Raw genomic sequence first — 17718 nt, 5'->3', positions numbered from 1 at the left:
AGTCGAAAAACCAGAGTATATGCCGGTCAACAATGCAACATTTTCTTCTTCTGCAAATCCTCGATTTTGCATTACCATGGATGGCAAGACTTTGCAACTGTTCCTGAATGAGAGTTTGAAAGATCACAATTCCATGCGAGACGAAGTTTTTGCTGCTCTTAGAATGTCATCAGACCCTGCAAAGCTTGTGTTGGATGCAATGCAAGGGTTTTATCCTCCATTTTCAAAGAAGGGAGATAAGGAGTTCGAGGGAAGCGTTGTCAGGAGGAGTTGCACCCTTTTGTTGGCGCAGCTGATGAGAGTTTCGGCACATATCACGCCACCTGTGCGAGAGGAAGCTACGAAGCTTGCAATTGACTGGAAAGTGAAAATGAAAGTAGAAAGTGACAACTCTTTGGAGGCATTGGGTTTTTTGCAGCTTGTTGCAGCTTATGGTCTACTTTCTGGTTTCGATAGGGATGAAATGTTAAAACTTTTTGAAACTATTGCTCAGCATAGAGAAGCCCCTGGATTATGTCGGGCTCTTGGTTTTGCTGACAAGGTCCCTGGTAAGCTTTCAGCAATTAAGAAATTTTCGAATTCGAAGAAGTACATCTAAATGTAGATCTTGTTTTTTATTTATTTATTACTAATAAAAAATATATATTGTGTCATATGTAGTTGACTTAATTGATTATATTCTGATGGTGAAAAGGGACTATAGATATGATTATTTATTTATTTTTTGATAATTAGATATGATTATTTAAGTTGAGTTCTAGCTATAATCTCCATGGGATATAGTAAAATTGAGCTGACTAGAAAATTTTAAGGGGGAGGGAAGGTATACTTAGGATCCTTATATTACCTTACCTTAGTAGATAAAATTTTGAATTTAATGACCTATCTATAGATCACTGTGTTTGATATATTAATATTATATACTTGATTCATTGAGTGCTTTCTTTTTCCATCTATCTTCAAAATCAGATTGTTGAGTTCTCTACGTTATGGTAAATTTCTCCTTTAGTAGGATAGAAGTAATATTTTGTATAGTTGGTGTTCTTAGCTGGGGTTACTGAGCAGATGAGGCAAGACACATAACAATGAAAACAGCCAAATGGGAATATATTGATGAAACTTGTGCTGTTTGTGTCTTTTGTGAAACAGATTTTATTCAAAGGCTTATCAATAGAAAGCAGAATCTTACGGCTATTAGATTTATATTTGCATTTGAGCTGGTTGGCAAGTTCCATCCAATTCCAGAATCCAGTCTTGGAAGCGTACTGCAAGTACTGGAAGAATATTGCCGATAAAACTTGTGAGAGAGAAAACAAGTTAACGGAAACACAGGTTTGTTTGCCCCTTCTTTTGCTATTTAGTGTCTCTTCCTGGTGTGTGTATATATATATATATATATATATATATATATTATCTGTTTATGGGTTATAAACTTGCTTACAGATTGCAATCGCAAAGAAGACCATAGCTGCTCTGAAGGCTGTAGTTGGATGCATTAGAGATCACAAGCTTGAAACTGAACACTCGGCTGAGAGCCTTGAAAAAATTATTGCTGTTCTGAACAAAAAGGCAAACAGCAAGTGTATTGTGCCAGCTGCCCCCAATCCCCAACTGCAACTGCAGAGTGAGAAGAAATGTGATGTCCCTTCTGATTCAATCACCAGGACTCAAACACAACAGAAGAGTGGAATTAAGCGTCTGAGGGAGGCTTTACCCGAAAATACTCCAAATGCTCCTGTTTATGCTGCCTCCACCATTCACTCTGTACATTTTCCTCATCGGCAGCCAGCGGACTTCTCTGTCAATGAAGGTGCACTGTATTTGGGTCCATCATCTGGACACTTTATGAGCTTATACCCTTGATACACGAATCCCTTTAATGCTTTGATGCACTGAGAGAACCTGGTTTGTATGATTTGCCAAAGTCATTTCCTAGGCCTATGGACACATGAAAGAAACCTGGTTGGTAGCCTGAGCAATACGCTGTAGGCCAGTGCCATTTGGTGGCTAGGTTTGCCAACTTCATTACACTGGCCTTTCTATCCTTGATGAAAATTCCGGAGTCTTAAATTAATAAATTTTACTGACAAATAAATATTTGGGTCGTTAGCCAACTTCTGTCTCTACATGCCTCATTTTGAAAGAGTTAATCATGTCCATAAGACCACGCAGTGTGTTTCCTGAATACATCATTGGGGATTTGTGCGTATTTCATATGGTTTTGTCCGTAGAGTTGAGCATGTTAATGTATTTGCCTTTTATTTTAACCTTAGGATGCTAGTCTTTTCTCTGGTTTCTTGGCAGTGATAAGCTTCCACCAAATTTCTGATACTTTAATTGTTGTTAAGCCCCTCTCTCTCTCACACACACACAGTACTTCAGCGCTCTACCTTCTCCAAGTGCATACACTCACTGAACTATGCCTGACAGTGCTTTTACCTCTATGTACCATTTTTTATTTAATACTGGGATTCTGTTGAATAAACTTTTATTTCATTTTTTTTCTTCTATATTAGTCTCAAGTTGGGTTTTTTGTTAACAAAATAAAAAATTCCCTGGTTGCCCCACCTGGGAATGGATTGATGAAATCTAACATTTGTCTGTTTTGTGCAACAGATATGATTCAAAGCCTTATTGAAGGATGGCAGAATATTGAGGCTATTAAACTTATATTTGAATTTGAGCTGGTTGGGAAGTTCCCTCCAGTTCCCATCTTGGAAAATTACTACAAATATTGGAAGAAAACTGCTGATGAAATTTGTGAAAGAGAAAACAACTTGACTAGAGAGCAGGTGTGTTTGCACCTTCTTTTGCTGTTTTAGTGCCTTCTTCCTAGTGTAAGATCCAATTTCTATATGTGCTTAATTGGGCTGTTAAAATTTGCTTACAGATTACGATTGCAAAGAAGAGCATAGCTGCTCTGAAGGCTGTAATCAGATGCATCAAAGATCACATGCTTGAAACTGAACACTCAACCGAGAGCATTGAAATATTCATTGCCGTGCTGAGAAAGAAGGCAAACAGTAGCTATATTGTGCCAGCAGACCCCATGTTTCAGCTAGAACCGCAGAGAATGAAGAAATGTGATGCCCCTACTGATTCCATCCCCAAAACTCAAGCAAAACAGAAGAGCAGAGTTAAGATGGATAGGAGAAAAGCTGTATCGAAAGATATTCCAAATGCTCGTGTTCGTGTTCCTTCCACCATTCATTCGATACATGCACCTCCTACCGGACGAGGCGGACGCTCTCTGAGCTCATACCCGGATAGGCCAGTCTCTTTTTTTGCTGGGAATGCAAAGAGAGAACCTCGTTACCATATGGACCATTATCGTTTTCTGGCCCTATGGACACACAAAGGGAACCTGAGTATCACGATGAACCACCACCTTTTGGTAGCCCTAGGTGTGCGCTTGGCGAATCTGATATTTATGATGTGCTGGTGCCCTTTGGTGACTTTGATTTACCACCTTCATTCCACCAACCTTTCTACCCTTGATGAAAACCATTCAACAGGCTCTCATTAAGGAGAAATTATTACATGGTCTCAGACCAATCACCATTGGACACGTAAGCAAATGTTTTTGCTTATGTGTCCAATGGTGGTTGACCGGGACCATCTAAAAATTTCTCTACATTCCTCCTTTTTGAAAGGGTACCATGTCCATAGGAGCACATTTTCATAGATAGGCAATCTTTTGGTCATTAGTAAGAGTTTTTGTGGAGGAGAAAAGAAATGTAAAGATTTGCGGACTCTTCTTTTCTCTCCTCTTAATTTAGCTTATTTAATGGACAACACAGGAAAGGGAAAATGGTTGGTATTGTAATGACTCTAATGTAATTGTGATGTTTGAGTCACTGCATTTCGTTATCTACAAAAGTAGATGATTCATTTGATTATTGATGAACGAAATGGGTTGTGCCTGTTGACCCTGATTTTAATCATCTTTGATCAGGATTTATTTTCTTCTTTTAACTTGAGGAACTGTATAGGTTCATAATTTTGGGACACAGTTGTCATGTCAAAAGCATACACAAACACACTTTTTCGGTGTGTTTGAATTCTCAAAATTTTCACTTTTAAATAGTAGAGAAGATAGCTCAAGCTTTAATCATTTTGCTTTTCTAAGATATATCCGTTTGTTTGTTTGGACAGAAAATATTTTTATATAAAACTGTTTTAGGTAAAAAAAAAAAAATTATTTTTATTTTTTTGAGTTCAGTAAATGTCCTGAAAAAAAAAAATAATAAATAAGAATCAAAACACAAGTTATTTTTTGTTAGCTTTTGATCAAATATTTTGTTCAGTAACCGAAGAAATAAAAAAAAAAAAAATCTTTTATAATTACATCCAGATGGTCAGAACTTTAGCTGGGTTCGAATCCTACTAAGAGGTCCACTAAAGATCATAAATTGTTGAAGAAACAAGAAGATCTTTTCTTTCTCCCAGCAATTGAATTTTTCTCTCGATTTTCATCCAAAAATGGACCCGAAAAATGGAGCCGGAACAAGCCAAAAAAATCCTTGTAAAATCAATTCCTACAGAATTTGCAGCCCAAAACAATTGTCACCCTTAGTTGATTAGACATGGACATGGACATGGACTTGACTAGCCAAGACCAATCCAAGGTGAGATTTAGTTTACAAATTAGAGCCCAAAACAATTGATTAAGTGGGCCTATGGCCCATATATTTGGGATGTCTCAGCCCAATGTTCAGCCTATGTCTGTCAGACCTTACCATCTGAAGTGATAGTGCTGAGGTGGATACAGCTATTGTCCTCGTCTCTTTCGAAAATATAAAATTAATTGCACTGAACAACTTTGTATTATCTGACACATGAACTCTTGAATAATGCTTTTGACAAATAATTTTCTTAAACTATCAACAAAACAAAAAACAAAAAATTTTTTTTTGGTTAAAGTGAGAAGGTCCAATAATTTTATTGTCCATTTTGATTTATTTTCTATTAAATTAAATATTTTTTTAAAAATAAACAATTTAATTATAACACATATCCTCATGAATTATGTTTGTACCAATAATTTTCTTCAAATATATATATATATATATATATATATATATATATATATAACTTCCTCAGTTTCAAATAAAATGTCATGCTTTTTTTTTTTGGTCTATTATAAAATAATTGTTATTTTTATTTTTCAAATAATATATTTTATATCTTTTTATATATATTCTTGGAGTTTAAAATTTTAAACTTAAATATTTAAAGACAAATTAATAATTTTTTTAAAAAACAAAACATATCTAACATGTATCCTTAAAAAATTCCACTCTCCAAAAACCACATCTGAATTGAGACAGAAGTGTATTAAGTGGGTAGCTTGGACTTGATATATACATATAAACTAAGTAGGTAGCTTGGACTTACCTAACCACCCCCACCAACTCCCAAACCTAACCATATATAAGGGGCGGCTTGATTCAAGAAGAAGTAGAGAAATGGATCACGATTGGAAAACTTCAAATGTGGTGGGTCCATAAAAATCTTGAAAGGGTTGAGACTCGAAAGTATCTAAAAATTTGGTGACCCAAAACCAACCATTACTTCATGTCGTTTCACGACTTCCAAATAAAACAAAAACATCCACGTTTCACCGTTCAAAATCACATATTTATTTATTTATTTTTTTTTTTCGCAAAATCACATAAATTTTATCATTGGGATGCTCCTTGTATATATATAGTTTTCATGCAAGGTCTTTTTGGTACTATTCTATTTTAATTATAAATAAAATAAATATTTTAAATAGTAATTGAAAATATATTTGATAATATTCATTTGTTACAAGAATTTCAGAAATAAAAACATGAAATATTTAGTAAAAAATATTGTAAATTCAAATAATATAATATTTAATTTAAAAATGTCATCTAAATTTTTTTTTTTAAATAATTTACCATTCATTACTACAGTACTAAACATTAAAGTAGTGTTTCGATTTTTTATTACTATTCAAGAAATATTTTGGTACCACTGTTCATTACAATAGTATTCCGATAAAAATAAAAATATTAAAAATAAAACGCATATCAAATAAACTCTTAATTTTTTATTGACTGCTACTCTTATGTTCAGTAGATACTTTCATTTTAATATGGTAATTTAAATTTTGTTGTTTTTCATACTCCGACTTGGACTCTTTGTTGCATACTACATTTGATGGAATATACTTGCAATGATTCGTATAGGGTAGGGGAAAAAAAAAAAAAAAAAAAAGTTAAAATCAAATGTAGCCATTTTAGGGTCATTGGTGTCATAATATTTCTTTCTAAAAGCAAACTCTTTAAAGCATTCTAAGCAAACAACTTTCTTGATTTTTTGAGTTGCTGCTTTGTATTTTATCCATATCGGTTTAAATTAAATATGACCCACCAACCGTTTTAGAATTTCTTTCATATTTTTTCTCTAACAAACCCCCTCTCTTTAGCTACATTCAACCTCTGTCATCGTTGCTTGACCTTTTTCTGCCTTTTCTCTGGTTGTTTTGATATTTACTTCAATGGGTTCTCTTGACATTTAAAAGAAAACCTTCCAAAAGTTACCCTTGTGTGTGCGTGTGTGTGTGTTAAAGGGTAATGGGTATCCAAAAATTAGTACAGCACACGCATATATATATATATATATATATATATATTTTTTTTTTTCATAAGCTATCCAAAAGTTACTATTTCTTCTCATTGCACTAATCCCATTCTCTATATATAATACATTAAGTGTGTGTGTGGTTGTCTGCATTCAATCGATCAATCTCTTTGAGCACCATTGCTTGAAAAGTTCTCTCTTTCCATTTCAATCTTGTCTTCAAACGTGTAGTTTGGAATCCAAACAGGACACAATCATTACATCAACCACCAATTTGAAACATTATCATCTCACTAATCCACTCTTTTTTTTCCTCTTCGACCAGCATTTCTTGATTTTGATTTTCTTTTTAATTGTATAGTTTTGTTGGTTTTTTTTTTTTAATCTTCTGTTCAAATGGTTAGTGTTGGTATGGTGAGGAATTCAACAATGATTTGTGCTCCATTGATGAGTCAATCCATCGAGCAGATGGAGAGTGATATGCATCAGGCCAAGAAACAAGGTGCTGATGTGGTTGAGATCAGGCTGGACTGTATAAACAATTTCCGGCCGCGCCAAGACCTGGAAATCCTCCTCAAGAACAAGCCTCTGCCAGTTATTATCACATACAAGTATATAACTAACTCTCTGTTTTTTTATGCTTTTGATTTATTCATGTTTAATTTTATGTTATTGAAATAGTTCTGTGCTTGTTATAGTTTTCATAGACTTTCTGTTGGGAATCATGTCAAGAAAAATGATACGTAGTTCGGCAGTCAGACTAATCCGACTATTTGATGTGAGTGAGGACTGACGTCATCAATGATGAGACTGACAGAATCATGACGTGAGTCTCTTCACACATCAAAACAGTCGGAGTTGTCGGATTTCTGACTCGCTAAATGTAGATTGCAAGATAAAAAGGTTCCCATGAGGATGACTTATTTGAGCTGTCATTCAATCCTTATCCACCAAAAGGGTTTTCAGTTCATTAGTGCTTTAGTAGTATTTATGTGCCAAAAGCATTGGAATTGCACAGAAGAAGAAGAAATGGATAGCTTAAAGTCTATGGTCTTTCTTTCTTTAATTAACTGAATTAATGAATTGTGATCTGAACCAGAAATGGAAGTATTGTACACCTGATTGTGTTGAATGACCTTGCTTATCAGACTTAAATTGGGTGTATGACCAAATAAGTTGGTGGAACCCACAAGTGTTTGTTATACAGTGGTGGTGTGTGTGAAAAAAAAAATGATGCTAATACTTAAGAAAATTGAAATTCATGCGATTTGAAACAACATAAATGTAGTGACTGCTTGATTTGTATGGATTCAACTCATCTCAGTGAAAAACGTCCCGTTAATTATTGCTTTAATGAAATATGACAAATTTGTAGATCTTCTGTAGCAGTCAGCTTGATTAGATTGTTTCAGCCACATATTTGCATACTCCTTTTCTTCATTCTTAGCATTAGATGCTAAAGATTTGAAAGTTGAATGGTTGACTAATTAAGGTTGGGTATTTGTGATATGTTTGATCTATTAAATGGGGTTCATCATTCGGTAGATCATTGTCCTTATTCGATGCCAGTGCAGTGACTCCAGGAAGGCATAATTTGTGGACTTTGAGTTAAAATATGGCCTCTCAAATGACTCGCATCTTTCTTTAAATTTTCTCCGTCTTAGTCCTTTCAATTTTATTTTTTATTTTTTTTATTTTTATTTTTTTATTTTTATTATTACAATCTTTGTTCTATATCGTTCTTTTCAATTATAGTAGCCTTTTATATATTTACTAGTTCAGGGTCAGTATTTGTTTTATGTTTTGCGTATGGGAACTGCAGCAAATTATTTGAGTGCTGTGATTGTGAATATGCATGTGACATACATATAATGCAAATGTTGTCCTTTTTTTTTTTTTCAGTTTGGCAGGCATTTCTGTTGCATAACCTTCTAAAATTTAAAAGTCAAAATAACATAAACAAGAAAAGTTGATTGTTCACGTAGAAATTTAGAGTATATTTTAGATGAGTAGTAGTATTTTGGCATGGGTTATGTTAGAAGATTTCTGCAATAACTCTCAATCTGATCAGTGGTATGTATTTATATATAAAAATGTTGTATTTGAGTACGTGACATGCTGAAGATGGATATTGATCCTTTTATGCTTCTTTTTTGGGAAAAAAGATTCTCTTTGTTTTAGATGGTTTTAATGGTATTGGAGTGATTCGATCGATAGTTCCTGGATACTGAATAGTGAACTGTTCTATACAATTCATCATTTCAGAAGAAGAATATATATGGGTGTCCTAGTACAGATTTTTAAAATTTATTTTCTAAAGATTCAAAGATTTTCAAGTTCTTGCCAGGACAAAAAGGGAAGGCCGTCTGTCTGGGGCTGATGAACACACGCAGTTGGAAGTGCTTCATTTAGCTAAAAAACTGAGAGCAGATTATATTGATTTGGAGCTTGAGGTACTGCTTAGATATTTATTTATAACATCAATGTATATATTGAGAATTAACTACACAATATGTGATTTTGGCCTATGAATCTAATCCTTTAAAATGTTGTAAATAATTCAGATTCTGTGCTCTCTACCAAAAATGACCCCAAAAAAAATGACTCGATCACCTTTAAACAACGTAAACAAAATGCAGTATCAGTATGACATCATTTTCACTAAAATTTATAGGTTACTGTCTGCTTAGACTATTGGCTGCACAATACTCAACAAACATAACCGAAGCCGTACAAAGTCATTAAAGCCATATTTCACACTGATGCAATACATCTTCCTCACTTGGGAAGTGTTTCTTGAGACACTCAATGACACATTCTAAGGCCATAATTATTCATGGGAAGTGCTTATATGAAAGAAATTGAGAACTAAAATATGTCACTGATGATGTTTTACCCTGCAGAATTGAATAAGCGGCTATTTACATGACTAGTGTACTATGATTTATTCAGGTAGCTGCTGACTTGATGGAGAAACATAAACTGAACCAGCGTAGAGGTAGCAAAGTAATTGTATCATGTTATGTGGAAAGTGCTACCCCTTCGAAAGAAGATCTCAGCCATCTTGTTGCACGCATGCAATCATTTGGAGCAGATATCATTAAACTTGTGACCAGTGCAACTGATATTACAGAAATAGCAAGAATTTTTCATTTGCTTTCGTGTTGTCAGGTATGCATCTTGCTGATGGAACTATAACGTTTTCACCCTTGTCATGAAAGACATCGTGTTAACCAGCAGTAACAAGGACAAAATCTAGATGTAGCCTGTGTTTTCTTCTAAGTTATGTGAATTGAAGGCATGAATTGATGGTAGTAAAGTGTCAAATGACAAGATATGAAGTTAAATTTAATCAGAGAGCAACATCGGTCCATCAGTTATTAGCTTGAATAGTATCTCTTGCCACTTCTTTAGGGGGGTGGGTCTAGTGGTGGAGTGTTTTACAGGGCTCAAGTCATGGTTGGATGTTGGTATGGGTGTGTTAGAAGGAAGAGATGTGACTGATCTCAAAGTTTCCTTCGATCAAAATGTTTCTGATCTACGACCAGTACTTATCAACTCAACTTAATTCAACAAAACATTTTTTTCCATCTACTTAGGGTCAGATACATAAATTGTGTTTTTCCTTTCTGCTTTATCTAAGGCCATAACCCCCATAGCCTCAGTCAAACCAAATGTTATCAAGTTTTCCCTTACTAACTCTATGCATGTAAATTCCAGTCTTCTCCTTCCCTTGGAGAGGGTGGGCCTTGGCGCAATGGTATGGTTGCTACACTGTGACCTAGAGGTCAAAGGTTCAAAATAGGAAACAGCCTTTTCACATGTGGAGAGAAGGCTACGTACATCCAACCTAGGGGTGGCAATTCGTGTTGGCGTGTCGTGTTCATGTCGACACGATTACGATACGGACACGATTAGGGTTAACACGAACACGACACGATTATTATACGTGTAACACGACACGAAAAGACACATTTAAGTCATTTTTGACACGAATACGACATATTTATTCTACACGTTTTGCTAAATGGGTCATTTTTGACACGAACACGACACATTTATCTGACACGTTTAGTTAATCGGGTTAATCGTGTCATAATCATGTTTACAGGGTCAAACACGAACATGACACGTTTAGTTAGCGGGTCAATCCGTGTCGACACGATTATGATACGAACACGATTAGTCCAAATCCAAACCCGCTTATCTCGTGTCGTGTTAGCGTGTAGTGTCAAATATTGCCACCCCTAATCCAACCCTCTCTAGACCCCGCAGCGACGGCCTCATGCACCAGGCTAGCCCTAACCCTTCTCCTGGCAGCACCCTCAATATAGACCATTTCCCTCATCCTAACTGGTGCACTTAGTGGGCTTCTTTGCATATGTCCAAACCATCTTGATAGATTTTCTCTCATTTTATCTCCAATGGGTGCCATTATGTGTTGTACTTATCGAAGAAAAAAAAAAAAAAACAATGATGTACTTGGTGGGCTTCTTTGCATATGTCCAAACCATCTTAATAGATTTTCTCTCATTTTATCTCCAATGGGTGCTATTATGTGTTGTATTTGTTGAAGAGAAAAAAAAAAAAAAAAAAAAAAAAAAAAAAACAATGGTGGTTTTGATCTGAAACGTGCCAATAACACTGTATATTTTGTTTATATTTTTCCTCTAATCAAAATTGGAGCTAATGTGATTATAGTGTATATATGTCGGGTATGATATTGAATTTTTTCTTATGTTATTGGTGTCTGTTTAATTTTGTGTAGCTTGATAAGTCACCTCTTGGTAACTTCCTGCAGGTACCGATAATTGCATACACTATTGGGGACAGAGGTCTTATAAGTCAGATAGTTGGCCCAAAATTTGGTGGTTTTTTAGTTTATGGATCTATTGAAGGAAATCCAGTGCCTGGACTACCTACTTTAGTCACCCTTAGACACATTTATGAGGTAAACAATATAAATGCAGATACTAAAGTTTTTGGGCTCATCTCAAAACCAGTAAGCCATAGCAAAGGCCCTATTTTGCATAATCCTACCTTCAGACATGTGGGCTACAATGGAGTCTATGTCCCTATGCTTGTTGATGATCTGAAGGAGTTCTTTAGAGTCTACTCGAGCCCTGACTTTGCTGGTTTCAGGTACGTCATCTGTGACTTTAATGCCATTCACAAATTAGAAAAACATTACAGTTGAATTATAAAAATGATCTGTTACTCACCTACTAAAAAAATCAAATTGGATCCCTTATATGAGAAATATGATTTCTCTTTCATTGACAATATCAGCTTTTGTTTAACTAGAAGGTTCAACTACTTTGGATGGTCTTATACTAGGATAAAACTACCATTCTGTGTGGTATGTGTCTGCGCGCGCGAACGTGTTAATAAAAATTAGTTACTCAAACTATAGTAAGGTATTATTATTCCTGCAGAAAAGAACATATTCAATAAATAGTTCCAAATGATCCTGCTATTGGCAGGTTTGGAGCACATTTTGACTTTTATTATATTTTTCAAAAGAATTGTGATGCTCCACGACTTTGTTTCATACTTTTAAGGAAATTATGTATGGAATATAGGCTGGCTGTAAAGCTTTGCCTTATCTTTTTACTCAATACTTTCATAACCTGTTCCCATCAGAACGAGGCTAGCATCATTAATTGAAACTGATACACTTACCGTCTCTCTCTTTCTCTTTTTTTATCACAACAAACAAGACCTAAAATATTTAGTGCCAATATTAAATTTATTGTCTAGATTAAGCTATAACTAAGTGGAACAAGATGTAATCTACTTGTACATTTTCTTCTTCATACTTTAGCTTATGTGAATCGCTCTACTCAGGCGTCATAGTTTTTATCCTTGGGGTTACATAGTTCATTTCGGACTATTCTTATATTTTCATTTTTTTTGGCTACTAATACAGCGTCTTCCTCTACTTATTACTATTTGATTTGTAGTGTTGGAATTCCATACAAGGAAGCTGTAATTGGGTTTTGCGACGAAGTTCATCCACTTGCTCAGGTAACCTTATATTGCATATTAGATTTCAGAAATTTTGTTAAACTTTTGCAATGTCGTGCATTTTCTGTTCAGGTCTTCATGATGTAATATTTTATTCCTAATACATTGATCAAAAAAATGGTAAGACCAGATCATATCTTGCATTGCTCAACAAGAAAAAGGATCTGTACCTGGTGGAATCTTGTCTTCCTTTCCTTATCCCACTCTAGTGGGAGCCTGTCCTGATCAATCACTGACCAATCAGGGGATTGCTGAGGGAAAATCAAGGCATGTGGCAGTGATTATATCTTCTTGCTGCAAAGATGAATATGTGAATTTTTAATGTATTCATGCTTCACTAAAGTGAAAGAGCCACCATTTGTTAACATTGATGCGATTTTAACATTGATGCGATACTTTGCTATTAATTAAGTCACAAATTTTTTAGGATTATTCCGGATTAGCTCCGAGCCTCTCTGAGATACATCTCAGTGCACGCTCATAGCAGTATTGTCTTTATTTATCCAAATTCCATTCCAGTGAGAATGATCATTGGGATATAATAGTTCAAATCTTAATATTGATCATCATGATGGCCTGCTATAGTATCTAGTCATACTTGCAATTTCGTGCTGTGTTGTTATGTCGAAAATTTGAATCAATTTTTTCATGCTCCATCAGTCCATAGGTGCTGTTAATACTATTATAAGGCGGCCTAATGATGGGAAGCTGGTTGGCTATAATACAGATTGTGAGGCTTCAATAACTGCTATTGAGGATGCTCTAAAAGGTATTGAGACTAACACTGATATTTCTCTAATCAAAATTACACTTTATATTGTTAAACTTAGTGTGTTTTAGAATTAGCAAGATTGTAGAGCACCACTAGAAGTCTAGAAATATCGTTACATCACCCATTGCCATATTTTTTATGGAAATAGAGAATGAGATGATGGTTTGGAGACTTGGCTGAGCCCGAGTCGCATTCTCACCGATATATTGGTGGGATTTGGAATCCCACGAGACTGAGTCCCTACGGAATCAGCCAAGTCTCGTCTGAGTCCCTAGGGAATTGGATGAATATCTTCCAAGTTTTTATAGTCAGCTAAGTTAGCAAATCAGATGGTGTGCAAGGTTGAGAAAATTTCATGACCCAGTTCCCGATACCATTATGTAATGCCTGTTACACCCTGCATCCGTTACACTGTGACAGCGGAGCTGAGAACATGCCTGCAACTTCCAGACTATTTCATTCTTGAAATGAGTTCTTACTTGACTCTGCAAAAGTTGACCGTTAGAACATAATTGAATTTTCTTGAAGTAACCCAAAATGCTGTTCTTGTGTACTAGATGCCTACAGATTTCATAGTTAATTCAATCTTCAGGGCTAACACAAAAATTTCTCTAATTAAAACTTCATTTGTTCTTTCACCTAAGCTTGTGTTGCACACCAAGATTTTTTTTTTTCCTAGTTGACACCAAAATTTTAGAACATCGAAGATTTCTTTAAATGACCCTTGGATATGTTTTTCGCCTGAATGACAAATATATATGTTCCAGTTTCATTCTTTAAAAATGAGTCTTAACTCGTTAGTTAACATTCTAGAAGTTGCCACCTCATGATTAAAGTTCTTAAAAATAACACCGAACATTGATCCGAATGTATTAGATGCCAAGCATTTAGCATAATCCATTCAATCCTTCAGAGCTTTTAATTGGACACAATTGGTAGTTTGATATTTCTCATTGTACTCTCAGAGAAGCATATTCTACTATGTTTTGCAAATTTTATCGAGTTCATAGATGTTTAATATATTCTAGAAATTAGATTATTAATATTTCTGCATTTGGAATTTCATTGAAGTTAGACGCACTAATGGGGAAGGATCACTTCAATCTCCGCTCGCTGGGAAATTGTTTGTGCTGGTAGGTGCTGGGGGTGCAGGAAGAGCACTGGCATTTGGTGCTAAAAGCAGGGGAGCAAGGGTTGTCATATTTGACATTGATTTTGGTATGGATCTAGAAGTTCTTTGCTTAGAATTATACAGAAATAATCTATTCTTATATTTAAACCTTTTAACTTCTCATTTTAGTGCTCAAGCTCCTTATGGTATGGGATTCTTTAATTCGTTAATTTTCCGATCACTGTGCACCACATCTTGGCTTTGAGGGGCCATTCGGTCTTGCCACCGAGAATGCTGCAGTATGTGATATTCAGTCATCTCACTGTTTTTCCCCAGCACACAACAACAACCACCAAGCTGTTTTTTAATTATTTGGGGTCGGCTACATGAATCTCATGTTTCCATTCCGCTCTATTTTAAGGCCATAACGTCAGTCAATCCACATGCTATCATGTCTTTCTTAACTAACTCTACCCACGTTAACTTTGGTCTTCCACTTCCCCTAGTATTACCCTCAATGTGGACTATGTCACTTTTCCTAACCGGCACACTTAACAGTCTTTTTTGCACATGTCCAAACCATCTTCACCTAATTTCTCTCATTTTATCTCCAATTGGTGCTACTCCAACCATCCCCGGAATGTGATCATTTTTAATTCTATCATTTCTAGTCTTATCGTGCATCCTTCTCAACTTTTGCATTTTTATCACACCCACTTTATGCAAATATTGTTTTTCTCCTACATGTTAGCATAAATTGCTTTTTACAATTTGACAATCTGTGCTGTCATTGGTAGTCTAATGGAACTGGAGACATTATTAGAGGATCCAAGCCATTCTCTCTAACCCTCAATGTTCTGTCTGAACAGATAGGGCGAAGGATCTTGCTCGTGCAGTGTCCGGTGAAGCTCAGCCTTATGAAGATTTAGTTAAGTTCCAGCCAGAGAAAGGTGCAATTCTTGCCAATGCAACACCTTTGGGAATGCATCCAAACACAGATCGAATTCCTGTGACTGAGGTCTTTCCCATATTTTCTTCTCAACCGGAAAACGTTTTCAGTTTGTTTATTATAGTTGAAACCTCTTGTTTTCCCCTTTATAGGTGAGCTTGGGGGATTACCAACTTGTCTTCGATTCTGTTTACACACCTAGAAAAACCAGGCTATTAAAAGAAGCTGAGGCTGCTGGAGCCATCACTGTGAGTGGAGTTGAAATGTTCCTCCGTCAGGCCATTGGCCAGTTCAATCTCTTCACTGGCAGCGAAGGTACCTTCATTTCTTCTCTCTTCTCTTTCATGTCTCTCTTACAGTGTGACCTTAGATATCTCGGCTTTATATAAAGACCCTATGTTAACTGAACTCGGGTATGTATGTTGGGTGCGGATATGTATCCATGCATCAGACATATCAAATCCCCAAATGAAGGACACAAGAACATGGTTGAACATTCATATTATCTAATATTTTTATTTAGTTTAATAGAGTAAAATAATTTCTTGATGTTACGTAGTATTTAATATAGGCATTTAAATCGTTTTGAAGCAATAATCTAATAAAATTGAATCATTAGATATGCCTTTTAGGATCAAGTCCAACCAAACGATTGTACAAGAATCTTTGAAAAAGACTTTCCTTCCGTAAAAATGAAAAGACATACTTTGGGATCTGAACACAGCTGCTCAATACATTGGTGAATAAATTTTACTCATTGATCACTTTAGACACTAACAGAGATGTCTATTTGGTGTTCTGAGAACATTATCATTAGGACTTGTTTGGCTTAATTCTCTAAAAACAGTAACTTTGAAAACATTGGGGAACATAGGCCGCCTTCTTAAACTCTATTTTCGGTGAACAGTTTTCATTCTCATTCAAACGAAGTTTTGGTTGTTTTCTGTTTTTCTTTTTCCTCTGAGAATAGAAAATTGTTATGGGAAAATTGAACCAAACAGACACTTAGATTTCCAAGTGGACTGTAATGATCTTATTCTGTTGGTTTTTTCCTGTTTTGCAGCACCTGATGATTTCATGCGGAACATCATTCTGAGGGAGTTCTGATGCATGAGATAATATTGTAAACATTAGTTCTTGTATAATTTGTTTATCAATCATTTCTTGATTGGAACAACAATGATAAAGCTAATAAATCAGGCTTGAGATGATTATGATGGCACTTTAGTCTTTACATCTCATTTTGGAGACGACTCTGTTCAAAATAACCACAAATGAGAAGAGAATAATATATCAATCTTGGTAAACATTAGCTCTTGTATGTTTTGTTTTTCAATGAGTTCCTGATTGGAACAACAATAATCAAACTGATAAAACTAGGGTTGAGAAGATTATGATGGCATTTTGGTCTTTATATCTCATTGTGTGAGACTACAATGGTGAAAATAACCAGAATTGGGAAGAGAATAATATCAATATTGACATGCTTTATTTGTTTGGAGAACAGTAGAAAGTATTACATACTATCATATATAACTAGTTGAATATTTTTGAGAATTGGGAATGAATCCCAAAAAAAAACCTGGATTATACATAACTGGTGTTAGACTTTGAACTAGGAACCTTTCTTTATAAGACTGCATGATTGAACTGGTTTTTATGTCAGAAACTCATTCCTCCACTTCTTCAGAATCCTGAGACCATGAAGATCATTCATACTATTAAGAAAAAAAAGAAAAAAAATATATATATTCCGCTGAAAAAAGAAAAAAGAAAAAAGAAGAAGAAGAAGAAGAAGAAGCCTCTATAGGGCAACCGAAAGGGGGTAGAAAGCACCGTCACTTCATCTAGGAGTGCTGTGGTGGTGTCAAATACGGGGACACGTGTTGGATACGGCTAAAAGTGTTCTGAAATATATATATATATATATATATATATATATATATATATATATCTTCTTGGATATGGCTAGATATGGCATCAACACAACAAAGACGCGTTTTGGACACTTTTAGGACACGATGGGGTGGTTTTGTAATTATTATTCTTCTTAGAAAAATGGGATCAATCCAATTTAAAATATATTTTCGGTTATGCAGAAAAATAATATAATTTTTTTTTAAAAAAAACTAACTTTAATCTCCAAATTACTGATTTCTTCATATTATTATTTATATATAATAAATATACTATAATATTATTTTTTGATGTATTCATGCCGTATCCATATCCTATGTTTTTGAGTTT

The 17718-nt window shown here is 35.0% G+C and overlaps 2 protein-coding genes across 3 annotated transcripts; both read left to right on the top strand.

Annotated features, from left to right (window-relative positions):
* The first annotated feature begins 472 nt into the window (after nucleotides 1–472).
* LOC132299798 (FRIGIDA-like protein 4a) lies at nucleotides 473–3956 on the top strand. Its single transcript, XM_059796620.1, has 5 exons — nucleotides 473–548; nucleotides 1150–1332; nucleotides 1444–1810; nucleotides 2617–2792; nucleotides 2891–3956. Exons 4-5 carry the CDS (start codon nucleotides 2619–2621, stop codon nucleotides 3524–3526), a joined length of 810 nt encoding a protein of 269 aa, XP_059652603.1. The 5' UTR covers nucleotides 473–548; nucleotides 1150–1332; nucleotides 1444–1810; nucleotides 2617–2618; the 3' UTR covers nucleotides 3527–3956.
* Nucleotides 3957–6337: 2381 nt separating this feature from the next.
* Nucleotides 6338–16722, top strand: LOC132299796 (bifunctional 3-dehydroquinate dehydratase/shikimate dehydrogenase, chloroplastic-like). Of its 2 annotated transcripts, none has more exons than XR_009480182.1 (10): nucleotides 6338–7223; nucleotides 8960–9065; nucleotides 9565–9783; nucleotides 11414–11754; nucleotides 12576–12639; nucleotides 13300–13408; nucleotides 14483–14629; nucleotides 15392–15472; nucleotides 15624–15786; nucleotides 16535–16722. XR_009480182.1 is itself a non-coding variant. In XM_059796618.1 (10 exons), the coding sequence occupies exons 1-10, from the start codon at nucleotides 7009–7011 to the stop codon at nucleotides 16576–16578; spliced, it is 1557 nt and encodes a 518-aa protein (XP_059652601.1). In that variant the 5' UTR covers nucleotides 6438–7008; the 3' UTR covers nucleotides 16579–16722. The 2 variants fall into 2 exon arrangements, 1 of the variants encoding a protein (XP_059652601.1); XM_059796618.1 differs by having other exon boundaries at nucleotides 6438–7223; nucleotides 15392–15540.
* The last annotated feature ends 996 nt before the right edge of the window (nucleotides 16723–17718 follow it).

This window comes from Cornus florida, unplaced genomic scaffold, assembly GCF_030987335.1.
Source record: "Cornus florida cultivar Cherokee Brave unplaced genomic scaffold, ASM3098733v1 CherokeeBrave_3.0.0_Hap2_Chr03, whole genome shotgun sequence".
In the NCBI taxonomy this organism is placed as follows: Eukaryota; Viridiplantae; Streptophyta; class Magnoliopsida; order Cornales; family Cornaceae; genus Cornus; species Cornus florida.
This window is presented reverse-complemented; position numbering and strand designations above follow the sequence as displayed.

Coding starts and splice junctions, on each gene's coding strand:
- LOC132299796 (XM_059796618.1), top strand. CDS start 7,009: ATGGTTAGTGTTGGTATGGTGAGGAATTCAACAATGATTTGTGCTCCA. Junction 12,640..13,299: donor AAGTTCATCCACTTGCTCAG/GTAACCTTATAT, acceptor ATGCTCCATCAG/TCCATAGGTGCTGTTAATAC. Junction 15,787..16,534: donor TCTCTTCACTGGCAGCGAAG/GTACCTTCATTT, acceptor CCTGTTTTGCAG/CACCTGATGATTTCATGCGG.
- LOC132299798 (XM_059796620.1), top strand. CDS start 2,619: ATGATTCAAAGCCTTATTGAAGGATGGCAGAATATTGAGGCTATTAAA. Junction 2,793..2,890: donor ACAACTTGACTAGAGAGCAG/GTGTGTTTGCAC, acceptor ATTTGCTTACAG/ATTACGATTGCAAAGAAGAG.